Below are 26,669 nucleotides of genomic sequence, written 5' to 3'. Positions count from 1 at the left end.
ATAAGATTTATATATATGTTAATGCTGCATGTAAGATATTCCCTGACAGTGAGATGTTCGCTTTGTCTAGCCGCTAATACTCATGTTAAGTGACTTTATTAAAATTGCTACTGTTAAAACACGTCGCTGTATCCTACATATCTGAGTACATGCATTAAAAACTGCACAAATCTCCTCATTTTGCTGCTGCTTCTTTCTGATATTTAGTTTTCCATGTCACATCACACATAATTCTGGGCCGCTTTTGCTCATCATCATTTTCCCATTAGTATGTTTCTCATGTCCACTGACTCAAGCCTGGAAAACAATTAAGCTCAGGAGCATTTTCAGAGCTCTGATCCAGAAGAGTAAATTTCAATAATCTGCTTTCATGTTCAATTAGATGAAACATCTCGTGGAGCGGATAGAGCGCAGCGGACATTTTCAATACAGTACGTGCAAGAGAGTAAATCAGAGATTGGCTTTTACTCACCAAGAGGTAGGAAGCTTTCTGATTGGTGCGCTTTGAGTGGGCGTCGCCGCTCCTGCACCTGGTTGAGGCTCGCTGGTTGGCTGCCGCACCTGTCCTTTAACCTGAGCGGGAGGGGAGAGTCTCATCGTTAGAGTCTCATTCAGACAAGAAGAAAGGACAAAATCAAACACTGAATGCACTGAATATGCTTCAAAGGTTTAAAGAAAGAAAGAAAGAAAGAAAGAAAGAAAGAAAGAAAGAAAATGCTCGTCCCTTTGGAGACAAGCAGAACAATATTACACACTGAACCCATTGATGTGTGGTGGACTGCGGTGTGTGTATTTAGGCTGCTGGTTTTCACTTCATGCTCTCCCTCTGCTTTTTTTTTTTTTTATTTTACTTTCTGTTCTCTCTCTCCTTCCCTTCCCTCTCTCTCTCTTTCTCTCTCTCTGTTTTAAACTCTAGACCATGTATTTATCGTTCCCTTGCTCCCACATGGCCGAGACAGATATGGACTCCATATATTACGCTCCATGTAGAGCTATGCAGCGTGATAATTACACACTTCTATTCCGTCCGACGGCAAAGTCACACAGCATGTCTTTATTTATACAGGACTTATGGTTCATATGGAGCATGGAGTGTATACAGCCTGTCGCATGGATGATGAATGTAAATGGGATGATATGATAAAAGTGTAAATATAGTGAGGGGGATTTCAAGGGTCAAATGTGTGTGTGTGTGTGTGTGTGTGTGTGTAAGAAAGAGACAAAGATAGTGTTATTTTTATTTTAGTACATTAGTATTCAGCTGGTGACCCTCAATACTAAACTTATATGCTGTACTGTGTGTGTGTGTGTGTGTGTGTGTGCGCGCGAACCAACCTGAGCTGGCTCCCTCGGCCCATGCCATTGTCCTGAGCGTGTGTGTTGTCGTGCGCCGCCTGTGTGTTGTCGTGTGTGTGTCCGTTGGTGATGTTGAGGCTGAGGCGTTTTTGGCTCCGCCTCTCAGGCAGTGTAAGCCCCGCCTCCCGGTGGTTACTGGCCAGGCCGTACTTCTCCTCCAGGCACCGCAGCGGCAGCCCTCTGTTGATTGGCTGGAAGATAATGGCTCCCACCACCTAAAAGATCAAAGAAACAGATTAAATCAAACGTTTTGTACTTCAAACATCAATTTTGTCCATCAAATATCGATCAGAAGTTTCTCTTTCTTTTTCTAATAACGATGCATTGTATTTTTGTCACATCTTTGTTACTGACTGATTTATGACGGTCAGCTTATTACACTAATAGGTCTTGCTGGCAGCTGCTCTGAATAAGAGCATTAGGCGAATGAGTGAATGGAAAAATGTAAAATGGCTTAAGTATATAAATCCTTTGCATAACTAAACCTAAAAATATGACAAATGTTCCAGTAATGTGGAGTTTAAGTTTAACCAAGGCCTGATATTCTGACAGTCTAGACAGAGAAGCCATGTGGGCCTTTGGACTGTGTCTCGATGTGATTTCACTCGATGGCACATCAGTTCTTGCAACACTGGGTGAGAAACGGTAAGAAACCGGTAGCCAGTGTAGTGATCTGAGAACTTTAAGGTCCATCCTACAACGCTGGCTGATCGCTGTCTTGGAGTAAAGTTCCTTCTGAAAGTATCTTCCCAGACTATTTGCCCAAGACCCGTGCGCTTCAACATGCAAATCCACCTGGGAGACGGACTTCCTGTTGCCGACGTAGTATCTGACGAGGGCGGGGACGCTGTCGAAGCCCTCCCTCTCAAGCCGATACTCGACTCTGGAGTAGGCTTCGTTCAGCGTTATCACCTAAAGAGGAGAAGTCAGGCACGTTGTTAGTAGTCCAGTCATTTTAGGCCAAAACTGGGGTCAACCTAGGACAAATTGCAAGAGAAGCAAACTCAACTGATTTTGTATCCTCAGTTTGTCCTGAGTGAGGGGAAAAAGTCCCAGGGAATCCCATTGGTGGAAAGTTTTGAAAATCACCTATATATGACCATACAGTGGTGGAAAAAAGTGGTCGACACCCTTAAAATTTTACACAATCTCAAATATTATCATGAAATATTTGTGGAAAAATCTTTTTTGTGTTTCAAAAGGTGTGGCTGCATTAGACAGATACAAACAAATACCAATGATATTTTTTTGTTTATTGTTTACAAGAAAAACTAACAAACTAAATTCTTGACAGTTGAATCTTTATCTTCAGGCGTGTTTCCTGCATTAGGTTCCTTGTTTTGGCCATTTTTGTGTCTGAAGAACAGGCTTTATATAGACATGAAGCTTGGCAACGAAAATTGTGTCTTTTAATAAAAACAACGACCTTCATCACTGGTACCAAAATGACCCAATACTCGAAATTTCTTATGTATTTTTATGGAACCAATCAATTTGAAGTTTTTAATGGCTTTTTTAGGATTTGTTTAGTGTTTTGACTGTGACTGTACTAAAAGAAATTGCACTTGAAGACCGAAGAGTGATTTGTTAATGCAATATTTCACAAATACATGGGGTGTCCGAAAACTTTTTTCCACCACTGTAAAATACCAAAAAACACTGTTTTTAACACACAGGTGAAAGGGGTTCAAAATTTTACTTTCAGATATCACTATAAAAATTCACAAGTTGATTACACACACAAAGACAAGAAAAAAAAGCCAATTACAAGTTCTTTGAATTATTCTGTTTACACATGCATATCACACATTATCTGATTTGATATGCGCTAATTGGAATAAATGCCAAAACAGATATTTAAACGGTGAATTAAAAGGTTACTATACATATAGTAACCTTGAATTAAAAGGTTACTATATAACAGTGAATTAAAAGGTTACTACATGTATAGTAGTGTAGTATAGTGGTATTATATGGTCATTTATAGGTTTGAGAGTTCCTGGGAAAACTCACTCCTGTTTTACAGTCGTGACACAAAGACATCCCAGCTTATTTAGAAATAATGCAGCGATGATTTGAAACGCTACACGTGGCACGGCACTGTACAGTCTTCTGAGTCCATTTATGCTCTTACCTTCTTGTTGATTTTAAAGTGCTGGGCAGCGTTACGCCATTGGCAGGTCAGGACATAACTTCCTGGACTGGACAGCGAATCACGGACCAGGAAATCTCCGTCCCGCTGCACCAAGTTCTCTGCAACCTGGAGCAACACAGAGGGTTACATATAGGCCCATACACACACACACACACACATAGATACACATGCCCCGACACGTGAGCACACACACACACACACACACACACACACACACACACACACACGGTATTTAGAGTACTAACATTTAATTAAATCTAATAACGGTACATTGTTACACCACTGATACCCTCTTTATGAGTTCTGGTTACGTAAGGCACGCAGCTCTCTAAAGCCCCAAACCGGCAATTATTCAGCCAAATAAATGTTAAAGGTACATTCACCTGATTCTTACAATATTTGACTCGTTCATAAGTGGCTACAACACAAACTAAAAGTCCGTTTTACTTTCACAGCAAACATGAAATCTTTTGGAGCTGCTATGTGAGAGATGGAAAGTAACTACGTACATTTAAGCACTGCGCTTCACATTGTACATGCAAAACATTAAATCTTGCACCCTGTTGCACAGTGTTGCACAGGGAGCAACACTGAAATGCTTCTTACAGGTGAATGCATCAACAGTTTGACCCTCTGAAAGAAGCCGTTCATCACAAAAACTGCTGCTGCTTTTCATATTTAAGCTCTGGAAGTGTTTTATATGGGAAACACTTGTCTAAGTTCTGTCTGTTTCCCTCTTCTTCCTCTCTCTCTCTCTCCCTCTCTCTCTCTCTCACACACACACACACACACACACACACACACACACACACACACAGTTGCAGACTTTAATTAAGCCAGTGTTTGTGCAGTGTATAATGGCAGTTTAGTTTAGCCAGAGGAAGGGGCTTATTAAAACCGATTACATCTCACAGAGCTTGATAAAGACTGGCCTTTCACGTGGAGCACACACACACTCTTTCTCTCTCTTTCTCGAACACACACACACACTCACACACACTCCCTCTTTCTCTCACCAGTCAGCATAAGAGCTTTTCACATTACATTGACCAAATGTTATAACACCAGCTCCAGTGCTGAGGCCACTGTTTAAGCTATAATCTCCCTGTAAGAGTGTGTGTGTATGTGTGTGTGTGTGTGTGTGTGTGTGTGTGGCCTATGCCAGTCTAATAATAGGTGATCTGGTTCAACAAGTTTCTGCACAGGCTGTTACTGAAATGGGAGGGACTCATGACTCAGATGGACCTGTGTGTGTGCATGTGTGTGTGTGTGTGTGTGTGTGTGTGTGTGTGTGTGTGTGTGTGTGTGTGTGTGTGTTACCTGTCGGGGTATAGCTCCGTGGTACCATGCATGGCTCCTCGGCTCCTCACAGTTCATCTTCAGCTCTTCCTCCAGCTCTCGGCGAAGTTTCTCGGAGGGACAGTCCATGATGAACTGCTCTCTGGAGAACTGGCGAAACAAAAGAAACACACACACACACACACACCTCATTAGCAGGCTCTGCTTTGTGGAAAAACACAGACACAAAACGACAGCACCGTGGGTAACAGGTAACGTTAACATATCTATTTTGCACACAGATCACAAATTTGAGCAGTTATTGCACATTTTAGGAGTTTTTGCTTCCACTGTTGGTCCCTCCTAAGACATTTCCAATCACTGCAACAAAAAAAAAGCCAAATTTCTTAAATCACCAACATTAACAGCAGCTAATAGTGGAGGTCAAGGGTCAAAGTCATCACACAGACACAGTATAGGCAATAAACATTTCTGTAACCCCACAATAATTGTGGATTGCATACTGTTTATGTATAAAAACATATTTGTCATTGAAAGAAGAGCATTGCAAAAGTGATAAAGGCTTTTTTTTTTTTTAATTCTAGACAGGAAAGAAGTCAACTGCAAGTACAACAAAAAGGCAAGTGAGACAGAAGAGCAATATTGAGATTCATTCACGTATGTATGTATGGTTTCCTTATAGTGTAGTGGTACTGAGTATGATTGGCTTGGCCGTGCTGAGTCACCATCCACTCAAACTCAGAATACACACCATGAATACAATGATATTTACCGACATAATCAATTTTATGAACTCAATAAAATTAACTCCTGAATGAAACTCGATTGACGGTCACCCAAAACAGGACAAGTTATAAATTAAACAGGGAGCCACGGTGGCCGCAGAGAGGGAAAACATAAATCAGTCATTCAAAATTTATTTGCATGCCATACTTCATACATACGAGTGCATCTCAATGCACAGTGCATGAATAGAAATGAGTTTTACACTCCGTCCCACTTGTTTTTCCAACACTAATCAACTTCCAGATCCAGATTTTTCTGGAATCAAGTGGCATTTTCTTGATCCTCGTGCACTGCCTTATCCTGCCCGGTTTCAACATATTTATACCTGCTCCCAGAAAATAATCCCTAAAATAAGTGAGAATGCATTTGAAAGAAATTGCATTATCTCATCCTACCGACAGATATTTTCACTTGACTTGAGAAAATCAAGATTTGAACACTGAATATGCAACTAAATGACTTGTTCAATGGAGATTAAACAAAACTAAGACAACATATAAGAAACTACAGCTCATAAGAAGATATAAGACAGATGAAGATGAAAAACAAAGGAAAAATTAATAACAAGAATAATAAAAAAGAATATATACACAGCTGGAAAGAGTCATCTTTATATAAAGCCATGCACAGAGCTTCAACAGCTCAATTTAATCCAGCCACTCGACAAATAATAAATAAGATTAGTCCATTTAATCCCAAGAGCAAGGGTAGAAAAATACAAGTGTGAAGTGTGAAGGACAGAAAAACCTGACACCAGCCACCTGCACCACAACACACACACACACCAAACACACACTTACATGACAACTGCTGGGTCTCTGCATTGCTCCCCTGTCTCTACCTCCCTAATCAAAGACACACACACACACACACACACACACACACTTTTACACCATTTTTCCTCTCTACTGTTCCCCAGCTCACTTTCAAACACACACACAAACACACATGCAAACTGTCTTTCTCACACTCTCTCTCTCCTCAGTGTTTTTCCTCCTTTGGCTTTCAACCCAGCGCGACGTCATCGCCATAACCCCACCCAGCTGCCCTGACCTGCCTCTATACACACCCTTACCTGACACACACACACACGCATACACACTTAAAAGACGGGCAGCGAGCCTCCATGACGCAGGCAACATGTGCATGAAGCTTTTATTGACGTTTTTTTTTTTTTTTCCTTCAACAAGGTTATGAGAGTCCACAGCTAAGTCTTTTCAGAGATGAAGTTGCAGATACTGATGATTTTAATTACTGTAGGCTTTGCAGGGCAGATTCCACCCCTCTCACCTGATTTATTTTCCTCCTAGCTTGTTGCTGATCTCTCATGCTTAGGAAGCCTTGATGCGAAAAGGGCAGAAAAGCGGCTTTTAAGCATGGAAGAGCCCTGCTTCCATTTTGTCGAGGATAAAGATGACAGCAATGTTAAAGGGGAAAGGAAATAAATTACGAGACTAAATTAAAGTGAAGGTGATGGACGATGCCACCATCTGTTTTTGGGATGTAATGCAAAAGTAATACAGTCAATAGTGGCGTGAGTTTGTGTCCCTGGGGAGTAAAAAAGCATTCATCTCGTTCATTAATCCTCTACATGAGCACACCTCGAGCTGCATTATCACACATGCCACGGCCACTTGCCAAGAATTTAAAGAATAGGGAGAGTTAATTAATTTATGGGGAAATATGCTCTGAAAATAAGAACCAGAATTAGCTTGAGCTCCATGATTGAAAATATGTTGGGATTTGCCAGAATGAATACAATATGGCGCAAATCTACACAAAATGGCACAACTAACACAGTATATTAATGTTGCAAATTGAGATTTTTTTTTTACACAGGACTGCATGTAGCAGCAAATGCAGGCTGGTTAGGTTCAATATGTTTTCATGAGTTGCATAATAAGGAACAGCAGAATAAAAGGTGGGCCTGGATTATGCTTAGGGTGTCCAGATGTGCCGCTTTAAGAGATGCCCCTCAGCCAATCAAGCAGTGGTCGTGGTGCATATTTCTGTCTTTTCATTCTTCATTTCTTTCTTTCTTTCTTTCTTTCTTTCTTTTTTGCCCCAAAAAGTAACCATGCACATAAGACTGCAGCACAGGCCGGCAGTGTCACCACATGGTTTCACAGCGCTGCGGTGACGCTCGACGGGAGAGAGGAGGGTTTGGAGAGGTGGACAACACTGAGCTGAGGTTGGATGGAAGTTGTCATTTTTTCCCCATGGATTTCCCTGAATTTAGTGGAGTTGGCCCGCATGCACTTAGTGCTGCTAAAAACAAGTGCAACTCAGTGCGAAGAGGCCCTGAAAACCACCGGAGAAAACACGGAGGAGCTTGTGAGCGTGGAGGAGACGCATGAAGAGGAATTTGATGCAAGTTCTGCGGAGAGAAAAGGCGATTCAGACTCTCTCTCTCTCTCTCTCTCTGTCTCTCTCTCTCTCTCTCTCTCTCTCTCTCTCTCTCTCTCTCTCTCTCTCTCTCTCTCTCTCTTCTCTACAGGAATTATTGAGCCAAGTACATGAAATTGGAAATATGTCTATAAGCATCCTCATGAAAGTGAAACCTCCAGTGTCCTTTCATCTCAGCTGCTTCCTCTCTCTCTCTCTTCTACTTCTTTCCCCTCTCTCTCTCTCTCTCTCTCTCTCTCACCCTCTATAAAGTCATTAGAATAGACCTCTGTGCCCTCAGTCTCCATGTCTCCCTTCATGACAGGAAATCATCATATCCTATTACAGCATCTGAGCAGAAAACAATAAAACAGAACAGAACAAGCCCGGCTTTGTGCCGCTCATCCCCCGCTTCCATTTCATCAATTTGTTTCTAGTTTAAGACCAGAGGCACTAACCGATGAAGCGTGACTTGTGCTATTGTAGTGTATGCTGTCTGTGTGTGTGTGCGTGGCTGTATGTGTGTGTGTGCATCACGGGTAGGAAGCACTGAGGGCAGTGCTATTGAACTATCTTTTGACAGTGGGTATTGTATTGATTTCACTGTACGGAATATTGATTTGATGTACAATATAATCCAAAGCCATAGATAGGAAGAGGTTGTCATTTTTTTTGTTGTTGTTGTTGTTTTTTATTTGTTTTGCAGCACCCATGCGATAACTGAACAAACCCTCATCTTATCAGTGACAGCGTCTCTGGTTAGATCCATGTCTCTTCACATACAGCGACACGATCAAATGAAGCTACTAATCTTCTAATCATCTGCTTTTGCACAGAGAGAAAAACCCAACATGCACGCAGACTCTGAGCACCTACACACGAATATCCAAAGCAGACGAGCACAAATATCTCAGTATATACATGAACACGCCAATATTGGTGGTGATCAACAGGTAACCTCTCCTTCTCTTTCCAATAAAGCCCTGATGTAATAATTATAATGTAATAATTACCAGAGCATCTCCGTGATTTTAGTCCCCTGCAAATTTGCCATCTCAGTAATGTGTAACATATCAGTAATCTATCCCGTGTTTTTTCATACGGATGTGAAGGCAAAGGAGCATGCAGGGTATCATAGGCCTGAAACCAAATGAAAAACAGAAAGAAAGAAAGATAAAAGTCTGGAGCGGTGCTTTTATTTACTTTCATTTATTTTTAATGGCAATTAGGCTTATCTAGATTTCTGCTGTTATTAACTTGTAATTCATATTCCATATAATTGCATCTTTTTATTGTCAGAGAAGATTTTATTATCTGCAACGATGCCAGGATCACCACTGCAAACAAACATAAATAGGAACAAAAAGATCATGATAATCTCTAACAATCAGCCCAAGTTTAACTGACTTCCTTACACCATGACCTAAAGATTCAAAAAGAAACATTCATATGTAAAAAAAACAAAAAAAAAAAAACAAACAAACAGTGATGCCAAAGATTTGCACAATCTGATGCGGAGTTCAGTCACTTCTTGGTGCACAAGAAATGAGAAATCAAAACTTAAAAAGTCTATCCATCCGTTTTCTGTACTCGCTTATCCTGGTCAGAGTCACAAGGACACGGGAGCCTATCCCAGCATGCACATGGGCAGAAGGCAGGGAACAGGCCGCCTGTCCACCACAAGGCAGACAAACCAAAACTTACATAACTGGACCTGCCTGATGGCTTATTCTCTTCACCACCTCCACACACTCAGAGGAAAGTTTCTTGGCATCAAGTTGCATGATTTCTGGGCGTTTAAAATCCCCAAAGACTTCAAACAGGCACTTAAACAGCATGCATGTCACCAAAACAATCTAAATTCAAATGCAACAGAGAGCAAAGTGAAGTCTTGTCAGGTTGTCAGGTAGTCCCTCTCTCTGGTACGTCGCCTCCTGCTGATTATTGTGTTTTTCACAGTTTGACTATGGAAGAATCATGGACACAGACCCTTGTTTACCCAGCAACATTTCCTACATATTTCAGTAGCCCAGACTGGCTTGGCAGTCCTTCCTCTGCCATCTGCCACCAAATGTCACTGCGAGAGCAAACCAGTTTGTTGAAAATTTGCTGAAATAAGACGTGGTGATGTGTGTGTGTGTGTGTTGAATGTATAAACCTTTGGAAAACTGATGTTCACTCTGGTGTGGTGAATGGTCAAACCTGCAGCTTTAACTTGGTTTACAAACCATTTTGGGGCGACATAAAAACATAATTGATTTTAGTTCATATTGGTCATAGTTTACCCACATTTCTATTTACCACCACATCACTGAGTGTGTGTGCTGGTGAGTGAGCGCTCTCTCCCATCCAAAGACAGAAAGGGTTACGGCTATAACCCTGCAGCCATCCAACTCTGGGTTAATATCATGGATTGCCAACTTTGCTGCGGGCCAGCTTGGGGTTAGAAACACAGTGAGAGTGAACAGGACAGTCGATTCTGGGCTGAGAGAAACACACAGATGAAGAAATATCACTGCAAAATACTAAATATTAACAGCTAGTAATGCTAATATGACCCTAACCCTAACCCTAACCCTAACCCGATACAGAATAGACTGCATGCTGTGCACACACACAAAAAGTAAGCATGTATTAATATATACAAACACAGATACACACACACACACACACACACACACACACACACACACACACATACATTTGGGCGGCACCAGTCAATGACCACATGCTCCAGTTTTCTCATTTTAAACTAGCAGCTGACCACTGCCTCCACAGCTACCAGCTAACTGGCAGGAATGTCCAGAATGCACACACACACACACACACACACACACACACACACACACCGCAGTCTGCAGATGATGCTCTGCTGTGGTGAGGAAGGGAGTAACATACCAAATAAAAGTAGCAGTAAGCTACGTGCAGGAAAGTTGTTTTATTTTTGGAGGGAGGGATGGAGGGAGGAAGGAGGACGGTGTGGAGGAAGAGGAGGAGGAGGAAGAAGATGGTGATGAAGAAAGAGAGGGCAGACAGAGGAGGAGGGAAGAGTTTGGGATTTGAAAGGGGAAAAGAAATGGAGTTTGTGTCTTCCTTGTTTTGTTTGACATGATGTTTTCCTTGTCCTCCTTCAAAAAAATGTCATTACATCACTCTTTGCTGATGATACAATGTTTTTCACACTTATATTATATTAATTAGTGCCAGTATGTTACAAATGTAAAGCATGCTTTTTCTGATTATACTTGAAGGCTACAGGTTGATGTTGCTCTTGTAAAAGCTAATTCATGCATCTTGTGGTCGTGCACCTCTTGATTTTCAGAACATCGGAGATCGATGCCATTAAAGAAAATGCAGGATGCAAAATTTATTTCTTCATCATGGAAACAGCTCAAAATCAGTTTTCTCAAGCTGCTTTGATGTAAAAACCACAAACACTGAGGAGAAGCTTTAATTCAGTGTCTTTATCCCAATCTGGCATATACATTTTAAGCTGCATTAAGCAGTTTATGACCACTAGAGGGCATCCAGAGCTCAAACTCCATTTGTACACAAACGCCAGTCCTTCTTGCAGGTACACGGCAATGTCTGCCAAAGTTAAGGTGAAAAAAAAAATGTGTTTTTCAGAATGGAAATGAGCAGTACATTTCGCTCTCACAAGGCTCTTGTTGGATTAACTGGATTGTTTTATCTCTTATTTTGTCTCTGATCTTTGAAAATGTGATGTAGCTGCAGAATTTCAGCCACAAGGTAAGCTGCTTTGAATTAACTCTCTCTGTCCCTGCAGTGCTGATTGCAGCGACGGGCATTCGCGCAAAATTCAGAGACGCTTTGAATGAAGGTGAAGCTGCAGGCGGGGGAGGTGGAAGACAGAGGAAGAGGAGCTCATTTGGGCCAATCGGGTTGATACAGAGCTAAAACCAGGAAATAACAACACGCTGGCTGCAAACTATGCGGTGACACACAGTGATGACTGTAAAAAATGACTGTAATGTTGCTTAAATACTTGAAACACAAAATTTCCAGTTACTTGACGGTGTTTATGGATTTATGTGTGTGTGCTGGGGTATCAAATCAAGTTGAAAACAGTGGAATTGCCAACATGTCGCAGTGGGACAGAGACTGGACTGAACTGATGCACGCTGACGCAGAGAGTCAGTGGTTAGCAGGAACTTGGCTTCCTCTGTCCGTTATTGTTGTAGTAAACTGTCAAGAGGCCATTAACTGGATTGTGCTATGGGATGGAAAGACAGGCGGATACTACACACACACACACACACACACACACACGCACACACACACATACGAACCACATACAGGCTTGTTGTGGGATAGAGCATTAAATCGAATTTTACTTTAGCATTCATCCATCCATACACTACATCCATGATGGGCCTCTATGACAGATGCTGTGGGCACAGAGCCAGTCCCACCCAGACATCCAATAAACAGCCTTTAGGAGTGTGATATTACACACATACACACATACACACAACATATCCTCTATCTCAAACACACAAACAAACATAGTAACTTCAGTGCCATGAGATCATTGCATTTTTTAAAGTTCAGACGCATTATTTATGTCATATCATGTGTACAGAATAGGTTTTATTACAATACAACTACACTGGCGCAGTGTTTCATTATGATTTTAGTTTCTATGTCATCAATACCTACTTGCAAAACATAGGTACTATACTAAACCACAAAGTTATCAAGAGTTTTGCTGCAAAATGTTACCAACAATTTGGGGAAAAAAGTATTTCTAACTGCAAAATAGCACAAATAATGACACTGCAATTGACTCTGCACCTCAATCCTCTGTATTTTACACATTTTACATGATGATTTAATGATGTGGATTTTTTTTCACTCTCTTCAAAATGGACATGTGGTGTTTTGGAAGTGAGCTCCGCATTGCAGTCGCATTTTTGATCATATTTATTGCACTGCAACTTACATGTGCAGCCTCTCGCTCTGTCTTTGTATTGTGTATTTATTGTATATTATATCAAGCTCACATTAGCGCTGCAATTATACTGCCAACGGGACTGATGACTGGAGGAGTGTGTGTGTGTGTGTGTGTGTGTGTCTATGAGGAGGTAGAGAGAGGGAGGTAGCAGGGAAATGAACAGATGATGGACATTAGAGAGAGGGAAAAGAGGAGTAGAAGAGCAGGAGAGAGAGCAGGAGGAAAAGAGGAGTGAAGGCAGAGGGATAGGAGATACGAGGGAATGACTGGAGGAAGGAGGGGAGTGATAAAAATAAAAATAGGAGTGTGTTTTTTACAGGCCGGCCTTTAAAAAAACCCTGCAGTATGATGTCATCATTGGAGAGGCCAAGTATGTCCATTTACACTGAAGCAGCCTCCGTCCTGCTGGTGTGTCGTGGCTTTGCTGCCTCCTCTCGTCTCTCCACTGTCCTCTGTCCTCATCCACAGGCCTCCACACAGGTTTTCGGACGGGCCTGTGAAGCTGAAAACCTTCCAACGTCGCTGAGCTAACACTGAGCGAAAGCTGCAATTACACGATGGCAGCATGCAGCAGACAGAAAACTGGTTATTCATTGCTTCCAATGAGAGTATGACAGCAAGCTCTGCCAGAAAAAAAAAAAAAAAAAAAAAACTGAAGCCCATCAGAAACTCTGTGACGAAACTTGCACAATGGCTTTTACTGCACAGACAAGAGTGCACGCTGAAAAGTCAGGCAAAATACATGCATAAACGTGACTCTGTGGCTTTCCTCGCCCATGTGAAGACCAAACCAATAAACCAAACGGAGGGTTGCCCCTGATCTGACTGGTAATTCTGGAGTCAAAATGGGACGTTTGGAAAAAGACGCAATACCAAAACATGGAAACATTATGTGAAAAAGTGAAAAAGGAAAGGAAATATTCTTGGCATTGGCAAACTGTCTTCCCTCAACACTAATGACTTAACTGAGTCTTAAATGAGCACTGAAATTTACAGAAATATTATGATTTCTTCCAACTACTCTGCATGCATTATCGTTTTTTTTCTATGTTTCTGGGTAGCACACACAAAATATTAACTTGCACGGTGGGAATCATGTTTAATAATGTAGTAAAATCTAGCCAGTATTTTAGAGATTTTGAAACAAAGAAACAAATGGTGACAAAATGCCATTTATTTGATTATTTGATGTGACTGTTATTGTATTAATAAAGAGTCAAGATTAATAAATAGATGTTGATGTGGTCGCCTTCCACTTCACATGATGCTGACCGGCTTGGCATTTTTTTTAGGCCACAGTGTGAATGCAGTGCAAGTTTTTTTTTAGGTCTTTTTAGGTGTATAATCAGTCAGGTTAATTGTCCTGATGGCAATTATGAAGAGGATAACGATGATTATCATTGCAGCAATAATGATGATGACAATGACGGCAATTATGATGATTGCACCGATTTGGGTGATCACAGTAATGACAGACGTGGTGGCAATTCTGCTGATAAAGATGATGGAAGTTTATCACAGTTACATCAGTGTATGCTTTTTTTAAATCATCTCTCCTAACAGCTGAGCCATTCAGGACCGACCGTCTGTGTCTTTACTGGCTCCTAAATGAATCCTATATTTGCATGCAGCTCCACAGATCAAGGTGAATGTTACTGCCATCACCTTTCCTGTGTCTTTCCCACTGTTAAAATCTATTTTCCTTCAAACAAGTGAGAAAAATCTGCCAGGGGGATGAGATAATCCCTCTTCACAACACTAATCTAACTTGTTTCTTGGATGAAATGTCATTTTCTTGATCCCAGGGAGCTGATCTGCCTTATTCCGCCTTGTTTCAACACATTTATACACGAATTCAGTGAAACAAGTGGTGCTGTCTCCTCCCACTGGCGGATTCTGTCCACTTGAAGACTGAATATGAGACTGCTCGACTTGCTGAGGTGGAGGCTGGTTTCCGATGGAGAACGCTGCTTTAAAAATAGTTTATTACTCAGCACTGAGCATAGAATCTGGAAGCAGTTTTCAGACCAAACAGAAATAAAAGGGCATTGTTCAACAGCGATTTGGATTTTCCCTCGCTAATCATGGAACCCTGAATTCTCTGGATTTCCACAATAATAAAAAAAATTAACCCCTGAAAGTCTTTTGCACGTGGTTTCTCTCCGTTCACGCGGCGAAAGTGAAGACGAGACGTGTGTGAGGTCTTTTTGTTCCTGTGTCGGTGACCAATCACAGCCGGCGGGACAAAACATGACGCTGTGCTTGTCCTCTAAGCTCAGCTGAGGTGAAGACAAATAACCTTATGGCTCCATAATTCTCCATCAATTCCCATCATCTCGCTGCACACACATACACACACACACTCAGTTGAACATTATAATCCAGGGCAAAGGTGCCATCATATACAGGATCATCAGCACAATCTGAAAATTGTGCCGGATGGTTTAAAAGCACCACTCTTAACAAAAACTCTAATTCACATATTGAAAATTCTCCTTTACAATAAGAAAATCTTTTTTTACAGCGAGACTTAATGAGCCTTAAATTTGTGTTTTTGTTCAAACAAGGGTTCAATTCGGTCAAGAGTGAGAAAATTCTCCTTGTTTCTAGTTTCTGCTGTTACACTGATGAGTGTCAGTGGCTTGAAATGAGGCAAAGGAAGGCAGATCCATTCACTAAGTGTCAAGCAAATGATATTTAATTAAAATAAATTTAATAAAAGCAAAAAATGAGCTGGAGAAGTTATGTCGCCTCATTGGCAGAATTTCTCCACAGAACAATAAAGACTTTAAAAACTCAGTATTAGATGAAATGACTCGCAGTGACTGGTGTTTTTTTTTTTTTTTTTTTTTTTTTTTTGCAGCGCGGCCAAAGAGAGATAATCAACAAATGGTTTTCAAGAGAGCCAGCGCTGTAATCATCGTTAAAATAACAACTGTCTGCTCTTCTGTTTATCTGCTATTTCCTCTTCTCTCTATCTCTTTGCTGCTGTCTGTCTCTCTCTTTCCATGTAATTGTCGAGTGAATGTTAGCTGAACTTTTGAAATGTCACAAAAATGCAAATTAAGGTGTGTTTCCTTCAGCTGCATTGGAGCCGGTAAGCACTTTGAAAAACCCACGACAGCAGAGGGATGGAAAACGTCCGGATGCTACATTATTATAATTTGACAAAGACATTTCATCGGCTTCCACCTCAAGTAAACAAAACATACAAACATGGGAATGTGTTGTGTCCGTTCACTTGGGAAAACAAGATGTTTGCTCTGTCAGAAAGTTGTGTGAGGGAGATGACAGCCAGCAGCCAAACATCCCTGAACCTCGGCCTGTCATTACAACGTTCCCACCTTTCCTGTTTACACACAACTAAAGAGCTGCCACTTCCTGTGTTTAGGCCAGGAGGCACCTGATTGGTCAGTCTGGTTCTGCTCCAGAAGGACCATCATCAGTGCCATCGCCTAGATATATCTCTGTACAGTGTGTGTGTGTGTGTGTGTGTGTGTGTGTGAGAGAGAGAGAGAGAGATGTCTCAAACAGAAAATCTCCCTCTGAATGCAGTATAAACAAAACAAAGTAATTAGAATATGTAAATAAATACATAAAGATAAGTTAAGATAAAGATAAGTTTAAAAACACCCTTTGTATGTAAAAAAAAAATGTAAAAAGTATAAAACAACTAAAAAATGTATTTAAAAAATCAAATTTGAATTTAGATTATGTTTAAAACACACAAAAATAGTTTAAAAAATATATTAAATCATATTTAAGGAATCAATACTTCACTCTATGAAATTTGTTGTGGAAAAAAAAAGAAAATTTTGCAGTGTTTACTAATGAAATAATGGTGAGAGTGAATGACTATACTTTACGTTCAGCCAGGAAATTGCAACTTCGTAGGCCAAGGATGCAAGTTTTGGATATATTTACAATTTTTACATAGAAAGAAAAAAAACATTATTAAGTTTCAAAGGATTCAGCAAGAAACAGACTCCCAACCACAAAACTAAGAGCTGTGGTGTCTTTAACAAACGTCACCCAAAGTCCAAGTGCTTCAGAAAATGAGCTCAGTCGACCTTCCCTGGACAGTTTTAAGGTTTAAAGATATTTCTGAGATTCGGGAGCAGGGGGGAACAGAGGAAAAAATGAAAAAGCAACTTTGTGGGATTTGCTCCGACGTCCTTTAAGAGCTCCAACTGCTGCAGTGACAATATTGAAAAGCCTGACTGAAGCACAGGGATCTTTTGATGAGGTTGGAGGGATTTTTAACTGTCATGTTGAAAGCTAAAACACACAGAGGGCTCAGCAACGTAAGGAAAAAAGCGGGAAAAAATGAGAAAAAGAAGCTTACACTGTACAGAATGGTCTCTAATTGATACATCATTTTTTTTTCCTGCCACTGCACTCTGTCTTTGTCTGAGGCTGGGGGCTTAATTCCCTCTGAGAAAACATACATAATTAGTGTGTATGGTATTAATGCGTTATAAACACTGGATAAAAATGGTGAACAGCGTATAAAATAATTTGCTCAATCTTCCGATGCTCCCTCCACAGTTAAACTGGATTTTAAGTTACGGCTCGGGAGGTCAAAACCCTTTTCTGATGAAAACAGACCAAGAGCATGAGCAGGTGAGAGAAAACTGGAAAACTGAATTTACTCTCTTCCTTTCACACAAACACACAAACACGCGAGAGCAGAGAAACCGGACTTCTGGGCTGACTGGCGACCTTCCAGGAAAACAGACGGAGAATAATAACAAATTAAAAAAAAAAAAAAAAAAAATGAGGAGAGAATGAGAGAAAGAGAACGGAATAAAACCCCGGGCACTTTGGAAACAAACAAAAGACATTGGAAAGAGAAGGAGTCGGAGCTGGGTGGGGATGTAAAGATGTGAAGTTTAAAGGGGACACAGATAGAGGATGGAGAGAGAGAAGGAGCGCTTCAAAGAGCTCCAGAGAGAGAGAGAGAGAGAGAGAGAGAGAGAGAGAGAGAGAGAGATTGAAAGAGAGAGAGAGAGAGAAGGAGATGGACTTGAGGATAAAGGGATAAGAGCTGGGTGATTCTCCCGTGCAGCTCAGTTGCTTGAGCACAGCGATTACAGAGTTCAGGTCACAAGTTCAAGTCCTACCAGGGATGCCTGTATTAAACTGACATATCCTCTTTGTAAAATAGAAATAGCCTCTTTTTGGGGGGGGATCAAAGTGTCGGCCAAGAGTCAGGTGAGAGCAGCTGAGGAGGTTTACAAGCCAAGCCAGGCAAAACAAGTCACATCTTGTTAAAGGGATAACTTCACACATTTTCGATCGCTATATTTTGCGCCAGAGGCTCCACCACACTGTAACCACTTGACTATAGATCTATTAGTTTGCCTCACTGTCATATGTAAAGTATGCTTTTAAAGCTGCACAGGGCACCAAATAGCCACGGATCAATTTTGGGAGCTTCAACACCCTCTCACTGGTGGCGCTGTGCAGTGGCTTCCCCACTGCGTTTTCACGGTTGGCGTTTTTGTGTGTTTTTCTCATACTCTTCATGTGAATGTGACTGTTTTTTACATCACACGCTGCTTGCATTGAAACATCAACTATGGATCTTGCTTTACGGTGCATAATCGAAAAGCTTACTTGGGATGGCCAGCTGGTCTGGGTGAGAGTTTGACCCCATCCCAGCAAATAAATTTCCCACTGGGGATAAATACAATGTATATATATCTATCTATATAAAAATCATGTGATGTGATATTGGTAAAGAAAACATCTTCATATTGGTTGAAAGGATGGAGGTTCATCCGTCACTGATGAGTCCAGTTTCCTCTGTGTGGTGCATTCGCTTGTTGCTGTTTCTGTGGTGTTTTTAGATTCCAGTCTTACGTTTGATTTGTCACTTCCTATGTTGAGATTTCCCATCAGTGACCGCAGAAATACTTCTATCTATGGTGTATGAGTAAGTGAGGATGGGACGTTGTTTCTTGATTCTGATAAGTCGGCTGGATTTTTACTTTCTATTGCAGCTTTAAATCTCTGACCTCATTTAGCCTACAGCTGATATTAAAATGCGTCTGTGTCTGCATAAACTATTGGAATGACGATTAATCCAATCACACTGTTCAATCTGCATTTGTATTTCTATGCCCTGTGACTGTCTACTGTTCAGATCTCAATTCTGGGACTCATTTAAGCATCAAAAACCAGCATGGCAGGTGTTTGTGCACATGCTGCTCTTGATGTTTCTTTGTTCCTGAAGGACTCACTCTCTTCTTGTCATCTGCTCTGAGATATCCTCATGCACAGGTGTGCCTCATTTTAATTTTTGCTTTTCTTTTGCTTTTGCTTTTCCCACAATTGTTTCTTCTGCTGCTAGCAAACACTTTCTTGTTTGCTTCAGGGATGTCAGTCATCCATTTCTGACACAATAACACTGCTGGGTCAGTCGAGGCCTGAGGCTCTACAGATGATGTTTCTACATGAGGTAATAATGTTTCTGCCTGCAGCGATGACATGCCTGAGATTCTGGAGGTTTTCCACCAGATCTCATCATGTTCATATCAAAATATTATTAAAACTGAAACCTGTGACCTTCTGCACATTAATGCTCCATGCAGAGTGAAAGATGGAGGAGTGTATAATGTCAAGCAGATAGAAAATGTCACCGACTGACCAGGAAACACAAACACAAAAGCGTTAATTTTGCAGAAATCTCATGTATAAATACGTTGATGTGATAGCAGTTTCGACACTGCACAGCGCTGTGTTTCACTCAGTTTATCCAAGGATTATTTTCTGTCTGCGTTTGTGAGTGTATGATATTGTGGCTGATTAATCTGGTTTATGGTGCACCAGCTCTGTTTTGAACAAACTTTATCTGGATCTGTCAGTCAGGACAGGTGCGACCCGACGAGCTGATTCAGACTTTGGCCATTTTTCAATAGCAGAGTATGAAGAGTTTTACTACACTCCATCATACATACTGAACTCATAACCACACAGGGATTAAAAAAAACACTGCAGTTTTAAGATTTTGCATTTTTCCATGTCCAGAATCTAGACACAGATTGCAGTTTAAAGGCACAGTTCAAACTGTATCTATTCAGCCTTAATGAGCACAAATTAGAGGCTGATATTGTTGTATGTGTCATTTTAGAAGTGCCACCTCCTGCACATTTCTTTTTTTAAGTTACTGTTTCCTCTTCACAAATGTCTTTGTTTTGCATGGCTTATATATACCTTTTGGATGATGATTCTTTTTATTATTGTTATGCACATACTAATGAACTAAACTAATAAACTAAACTAAGATAGATAAAGTTTGCCTATGTTCTTTGGCAGGAAACAGTTTCCAACAAAACTCTTCGCTCCAGAGGGCCCCGGTTTATGTTGGGTATCCATGTCACTGTTTTCTGGGAAAAGCTGTTGCTGTTGAGTTTTTCAAATGTGAATTTTTGATGGTTTGAGCTCCACAAACAAACAAATACCCGTCCACCTCACTGTGTTGGGGTGAAGGGAGACAGTGAAGACAGTGGCAAGCTGGAAACCTCACCAAATCACACAGATACCATCTGGATGGATAGATTGCACTAAGTAATAAAATATGTTTGTGTGTTGGGTGAACTGCTCCTTTAATACCTAGTGTAAATGGGGTGTCTTTGTGGCACATGTTAACAGGGGTAAACCCCGTCACCCCGGCCTGCTGCTGCAGCGCCGCTCGCTCCGTCCAATCTGGTTAATGGTGTTTAAACATTTCACTGACGTCACAAAGACAAACTCTCACAAGTTAGTAGTTTATCATTCCCATGACGACGACCAGCCTCCTCTCTTTCAGCTCTTAAGCTCTCTCTCTCTCTCTCTTCATCTCTGTCTCTACCTCTCTCTGCCCTCCTGCCAGTGTCACACACACACTGTCCTGTCTGTCTGCCAGCGCTGCTTACGGATGAAGCCGGCTATATATCTCACAGTCACACACACTCACACACACACACACAGCCACACAGTCAGTCATTTATGAGAGCGTCTGGTCGGAGCAATAAAAGCCCAGTGTTCAGCTCTCAGACAGAGACAGAGGGAGAAAGCAGCGCTCTATTCATTGCAGTTGGATTTTGCTCAGTGGTCAGGCTAGAAGCGCTAACATGCTTTTTTTCTAATGGCAGTCCACGGGGGCAATGTGCCTCAGTGTTTTCAACCAGACTCTCACGCCTTGCCTTTTTAGTGTCCCATTGTGTGGACTGGACACTCTCCTACAATTTCCTTTTAGAGTGAAGACAGAACAATGACAGATTAGGGCTGACAAACCAGCATTCAGCTCTTCAAAATCTCTCAAAAGAGGTATTATTTATATTCTATATAACCAAAAACCACCAGATTCAAACTAAGACACTTAAGCAATGCATTACAGTCTCCTTTCATGCATTGCAAGAACTCAAAGCTAAAAAAAAAAAACAGTGTGTGACAGATATATTCTGTATCTCCTGGCTGCAACACTTCACTGAAGTTACATCACGCATTTATTGAGAAAAATATTCAAACCCAAGATGTCATCGTTGTATGGCTGCAGCATTGCATCAAATACAAAATATCTAAATGTCTTGTGCATCATTTCATTCGCATTTCCTTGCGATTCAGCAGAGCATGTTGGGTATCTTTGCAAACTTTGGGACCTCCACTAGAGCTTGAAATAAACGGTGTGAATGAGGCTTGGCTGCACGGCATGTTTTTTGTAATGATGATGAACCCACCAACAGGACCAGCAGGGTTCAAGAATGAGATTGCAGCACACACCCAGACACACAAGCACACACACACAAACTCACACACATGCACTCATGAGCACGCTGATATGCACACACACACAGCAAGTCGAGCACACAGACTATACACTACATTTACAGCACCAGCTCACGTCCACATGCACACACACGCGTGCACACACACACTGTATCTCCCTTTTCTCTCTCACCTTTGCAGTGATGACTGAGTTCTTGTGGTAGAAGCAACACAGAGCTGCTGTCAGGGTCTTGAGGTTGCATCGCTCCGACATCGCTCACAGCACACCTGCTGGTTCCCATGAACTGTCCTGAACTCCAAGTTCCTCACGCCGGCGACACAAGTTCTGACTGTAACCCTCTGACTTTAAATAGCAACGCTGTGACCTATTCGGCTCGACTGTCGGCTTGAACTTGACTGACTTCACCTGGTGACACTTGCATGTTACTTCCAGACACACGCTGGGCAGATCCGTAAACTGACAAAAAAAGGATCTGACATGAAACTGAGTGAACAGCAGCTGTGATGTCAGCTGCTATAAACTAAACAAGGAGAAGTCAGCCTCTGTCTGGGGAAAAGCACAGCAGTCAGGCATCAGCAACATCATGCAACTACAACCATCTACCATCTCTCTCTCTCCCTCTCTCTCTCTCTCCCTCTCTCCTCCACAGTTCCCTGCAGAGTGGACCCTCCACAGCTCTGCTCATCTCCTGTCCCACTCCTCCTCTCTGTCCCACCCCACAAACTCCAAATATGGGCATGAGAAAAGGCCATGTGATCCGGTTTCAGCCAATGACATACAAACCTAAAAGGAATGGCCCAGAGGCAATCTCTCTCTCTCTCTCTCTCTCTCTCTCTCTCTCTCTCTCTCTCTCTCTCTCTCTCTCTCTCTCTCTCTCTCTCTCTCTCTCTCTCTCTCCCTTTGCCTTTATAGCAGATAGATGGATGAGTAGATAGACGGTGTTTCTGCACTGCACTTCTCAGAGATCACCTGTCAATCAAACTGGGTGGGCGGGACTTTCTCCTTGGATTTTCTGTTGGATGGATGGAGTTTGACTTTCTTCTCTTTTATTTTGTCTGTTCAGCCATGGCGATTATGACTGGTTGTGTTGACTACCCACCTTTTCTTCTTTTTTATTCCAGATAAATGCAACATATCAGCCCTGTGGAGTTTTTATTTTGTTTCTAAGAAAGAGTGATCAAATGCCAAGTGGATATAGGTTGAATAATTAATGTAATTTAGAATATATATATATATATATATATATATATATATTGAAAAAGACAACTGGTATACAACTACTGAAACTACAGACAATATTACTGAATGTGTTTCTGTGTGTGTGTGTGTGTGTGTGTGTGTGCATGAGTGTGTGCACGTGAAGTGTGGCAGTGATAAATGGCCAACCATTTGTGTTGCTTAATGACCACTGAGCAATTACACCCACACACTAATTTACTGCCACAGCTTCCCACCAATTGTGTCACACACACACACACACACACACACACACACACACACACATACTCACACACACAGAAGCACATGCAGCACCACAACCACACACATACACAGAGAAATGAACACACACATGCACGCATAAACATTTAAACACAGATGCAAACTTACATGTATAATCATGCACAAATAGCAGTATGTACATGATCATGCATATGGTCTCCCACACTCATAAATGCAAACACACACACACACACACACACACACACACACACACACACACTCAGGGTGGTACCCGAGTGCCAGCCAGTTAAAGGAATATTCCGCCGCAGGAAATGGGGCCACTAATTACAGTGTGTAGTCTCTGAGGATCTACGGAGGAAATACATCTAGAACATTCTCTGAGGAACCACACAGCAACACACACACACACAAATACACATGTACACACACAACTGTCACCACAGTAGCCTCAAATCACCAGCTAGGCTAAATGTCTACCTTAAAATACACACGTCTGCCGCTCGAGGAATGCTCTGGAAAAACAACACGGGGCAGAAATCAGTGCTGTAAAGCCATGCTGAGGTTCTATGTTTTCTATTTCTATCTGTTTGTTGTTTTTTTGTCCAACAAACTGAAAGAACAGAGTTGTTTCAGCACGTCCGGGCCATTCAGATGACAAAATGGAAGATGAGAGACGTTTGTGTTCTTGAAAAACACTGATGGGTCACTTTAAAATGACTTCAGAGCACAAAGAAACACATGAAAAATGAGATGAAAAAATATTTTAAAGACATTTAGACTCATATTCAGTGCTGAAAACACTGTTTTTCTTAAACCAAGGGGGGAAAAAAATCCCACGTTTCCAAAGCTGATCAACTGAAACTGAATCAATCATTTTATTGATTCTGCTGATCTGATCTGCCTTATTCTTCCTCATTTCAACAATTTTATACATGTTTTCAGAAAAATTCCTGAAACAAGTGGAACTGCGTTGGAAACAAGTGGGATTATCTCAAACTACTGGCAGGTTTTTATTTATTGAATTATTTATGTATTTATTTTACCGTAGTTTAAGAAAAAATATTTTATGAGACTTAATGATCCAGATTTAGAGATTAAGATGGAGTTTTTTTGTTTGTTTGTTTTTGCTGTGTGGTCTAATAGTCTATAGTCAGTCACACTGGTATTCAACTAATGGATATGCCTGCATGTGTGCGTGTGTGTGTAATCTCAGTGACAGCCATATTGACTGGCACATTGTGACCACTGAGCAGTGTGTGAGCTCTCATAGTGTCGATGTGCAGTGCAGACACTGAGTAAATTACACTCCACGTTACATTTGCTCCAAGCAGGAAACCAAGCAGCTTTTCAGGTTTTCTGACATTTTCATCATCTGGCGGTTTCCCTACACTGATATATTTTTAATTCCATATTCCATGATGAGACAAAGTACTGTATGAATTTGTCTATTTTTAAAAAAAAATCTCTCACATCACTGCAACTAATGTCCATCTTAACAAGTAATTTAGTCCCATGTTCACTTTTGAAATGTTGTGTGTTTTCAAACAAGGTGAAAAAACAGCAGATCCCACTTATTCCCTGAGCAGTTTCACTTGTTTCAGGATTTTTCTGTTGAAACAAGGCAGAATATGGTATATCAGCCGACTAGAATCATGAACACTTATTTTTTTTTTTTTTAAAGAAGATTCTGAAATAAAGTTAATTAGCATTGGAAACAAGTGGGAGAGTATTTTAAGAGGAAATAACAGGACTAAATGACTTTTTAAGGTGGATAATATTTGCAGTTTACTCATTACACATACAACCTATCAATAACACACCGTGCTGATCTGTATTTATCTCTTGATGGAGGCCGAACCTCGAACACAGAAATGTCCTTTGGGCGCTCATAACATCATCGAAAGCACATTGTCATTCTGTGTTGAACACGGTGGGCGACTCGATCCTGTTCAAAACACTGACGTTTCACACCAGACACAGCGCAGTTTGACCTGATTTCAACCCTAATCTGCCGAAAATCAATTCTCAGGGCTAAATCACCCGGACTGACCCCTTCCCACTGGCCTGTCAGGTCAGAACTCAGATCTGAAAAAGACGCCATTAGATAAAATCTTTGTGGGCTTTGTGGGAAAGTTTGTGGGCTGTTAAAAAAAAAAAGTTTGGGAATCCCTGCATGACTTTCGGCACAGCTGAGTTCAGCATTTGAACGCTCTAAGTCATGTTCCCCTGATTGGTTAATACTTTCAATTAAAGATTTTGAATGTGTTGGCTATTTACTACAATTTCCCCACATTTTACATTGCAACAAGCCACTTTTTGTAATCAAATGTCTGGATAAAAAGCAGGAAAAATGACATCAGAGCTCTTAAATACAACAGTTTGCTTTGGGAAAAGATGAGCAGAAATGTGAAGTTTATACATATTGTAGATATTAAACATTACTATATATATATATGTATGTATGTATATATACTTAACATGCAGAATACATTGTTATGGTCTTTCAAATAAAAGCAGCGTAGGGAAAAACAGTGGGTACAAGTGCCAAGAAATGTGTCTGGATCTGCACATGGAGTTAGTGCTGGATCAAACAGAATGACAGAAGATTTAACAGGGGATTAACACCGCAGCTGACTGATTAGCAGACGAGCCGCCTGGTCAGCTGGCAGGCTGGCTGGCCGGCTGACTGACTGACTGTCCAGCTTATTGACTGGCAGACTGGCTCGGCTGCTGGCTGGCCTGCCCCCCTGTATGGATGAATGCTGCCTTGCTGAATAACACACTGACAGATGAAGTTTTATGAAAGGCTGATTACTGACTGCACTGACAGCTGACTGACTGGCTGACTGGCTGACTGGCTGACTGACTGACTGGCTGTTAATTCAGCTGCAATTCCAGCATCAGCAAGTGAGAAGATTCCTTGTAGTACCTCAATTTGACCACTGGAGTGTAGCAGAGTGCCTCCTCAGTTAACCACAAACATGGAACACATGAGAGCTTGATTACATGTAATTAAAGGTGAATTAATTAACAGTTGATTTACTGTGTATTTAATACATTACTGAATTAATGAATAAATGAATGAGTAAAGCTCAAAAATACATGTTGTGCCCATGTTTCTAAGAGGTGCTTGGTTGCTGGTGTGAAGGTGTCAGCATGAGGCGCAGATTAGATACATGGTAACACACACACACACACACACACACACACACTGCAGTCTATGACATTTTTTTACTCTTTATCATTACATTTGAAAACCATATTCTGTCATGTTCCCAGCTCTCTCCCTTTCTGTCTCCATCTGTGTATGTGTGTGTGTGTGTGTGTGTGTGCTGGTGTGTTGTCCACTTTGTGAGTTAAAAGGTACCAAGACCACACACATACACACACAAAGCATCATTGTTTCTTAGCGCTCTTTCATGACAGTAGAACTTGTTGACGGTCAACTCAAAGATAAAGAGAGGAAATGAAAGAGAGAG

General features: G+C 41.2%; 1 protein-coding gene across 1 annotated transcript in view; it reads right to left on the bottom strand.

Annotated features, from left to right (window-relative positions):
* Positions 1-26,669, bottom strand: part of bcar3 (BCAR3 adaptor protein, NSP family member) — a 64,324-nt gene that overhangs the window by 12,243 nt on the left and 25,412 nt on the right. Inside the window, 5 exon segments of the mRNA XM_030050338.1 lie at positions 473-573; positions 1,336-1,571; positions 2,152-2,268; positions 3,491-3,616; positions 4,832-4,960. Coding sequence (XP_029906198.1) covers positions 473-573; positions 1,336-1,571; positions 2,152-2,268; positions 3,491-3,616; positions 4,832-4,960 — 709 coding nt within the window.

This window comes from Myripristis murdjan, chromosome 4 (assembly GCF_902150065.1).
Source record: "Myripristis murdjan chromosome 4, fMyrMur1.1, whole genome shotgun sequence".
NCBI classification, from domain to species: domain Eukaryota; kingdom Metazoa; phylum Chordata; class Actinopteri; order Holocentriformes; family Holocentridae; genus Myripristis; species Myripristis murdjan.
This window is presented reverse-complemented; position numbering and strand designations above follow the sequence as displayed.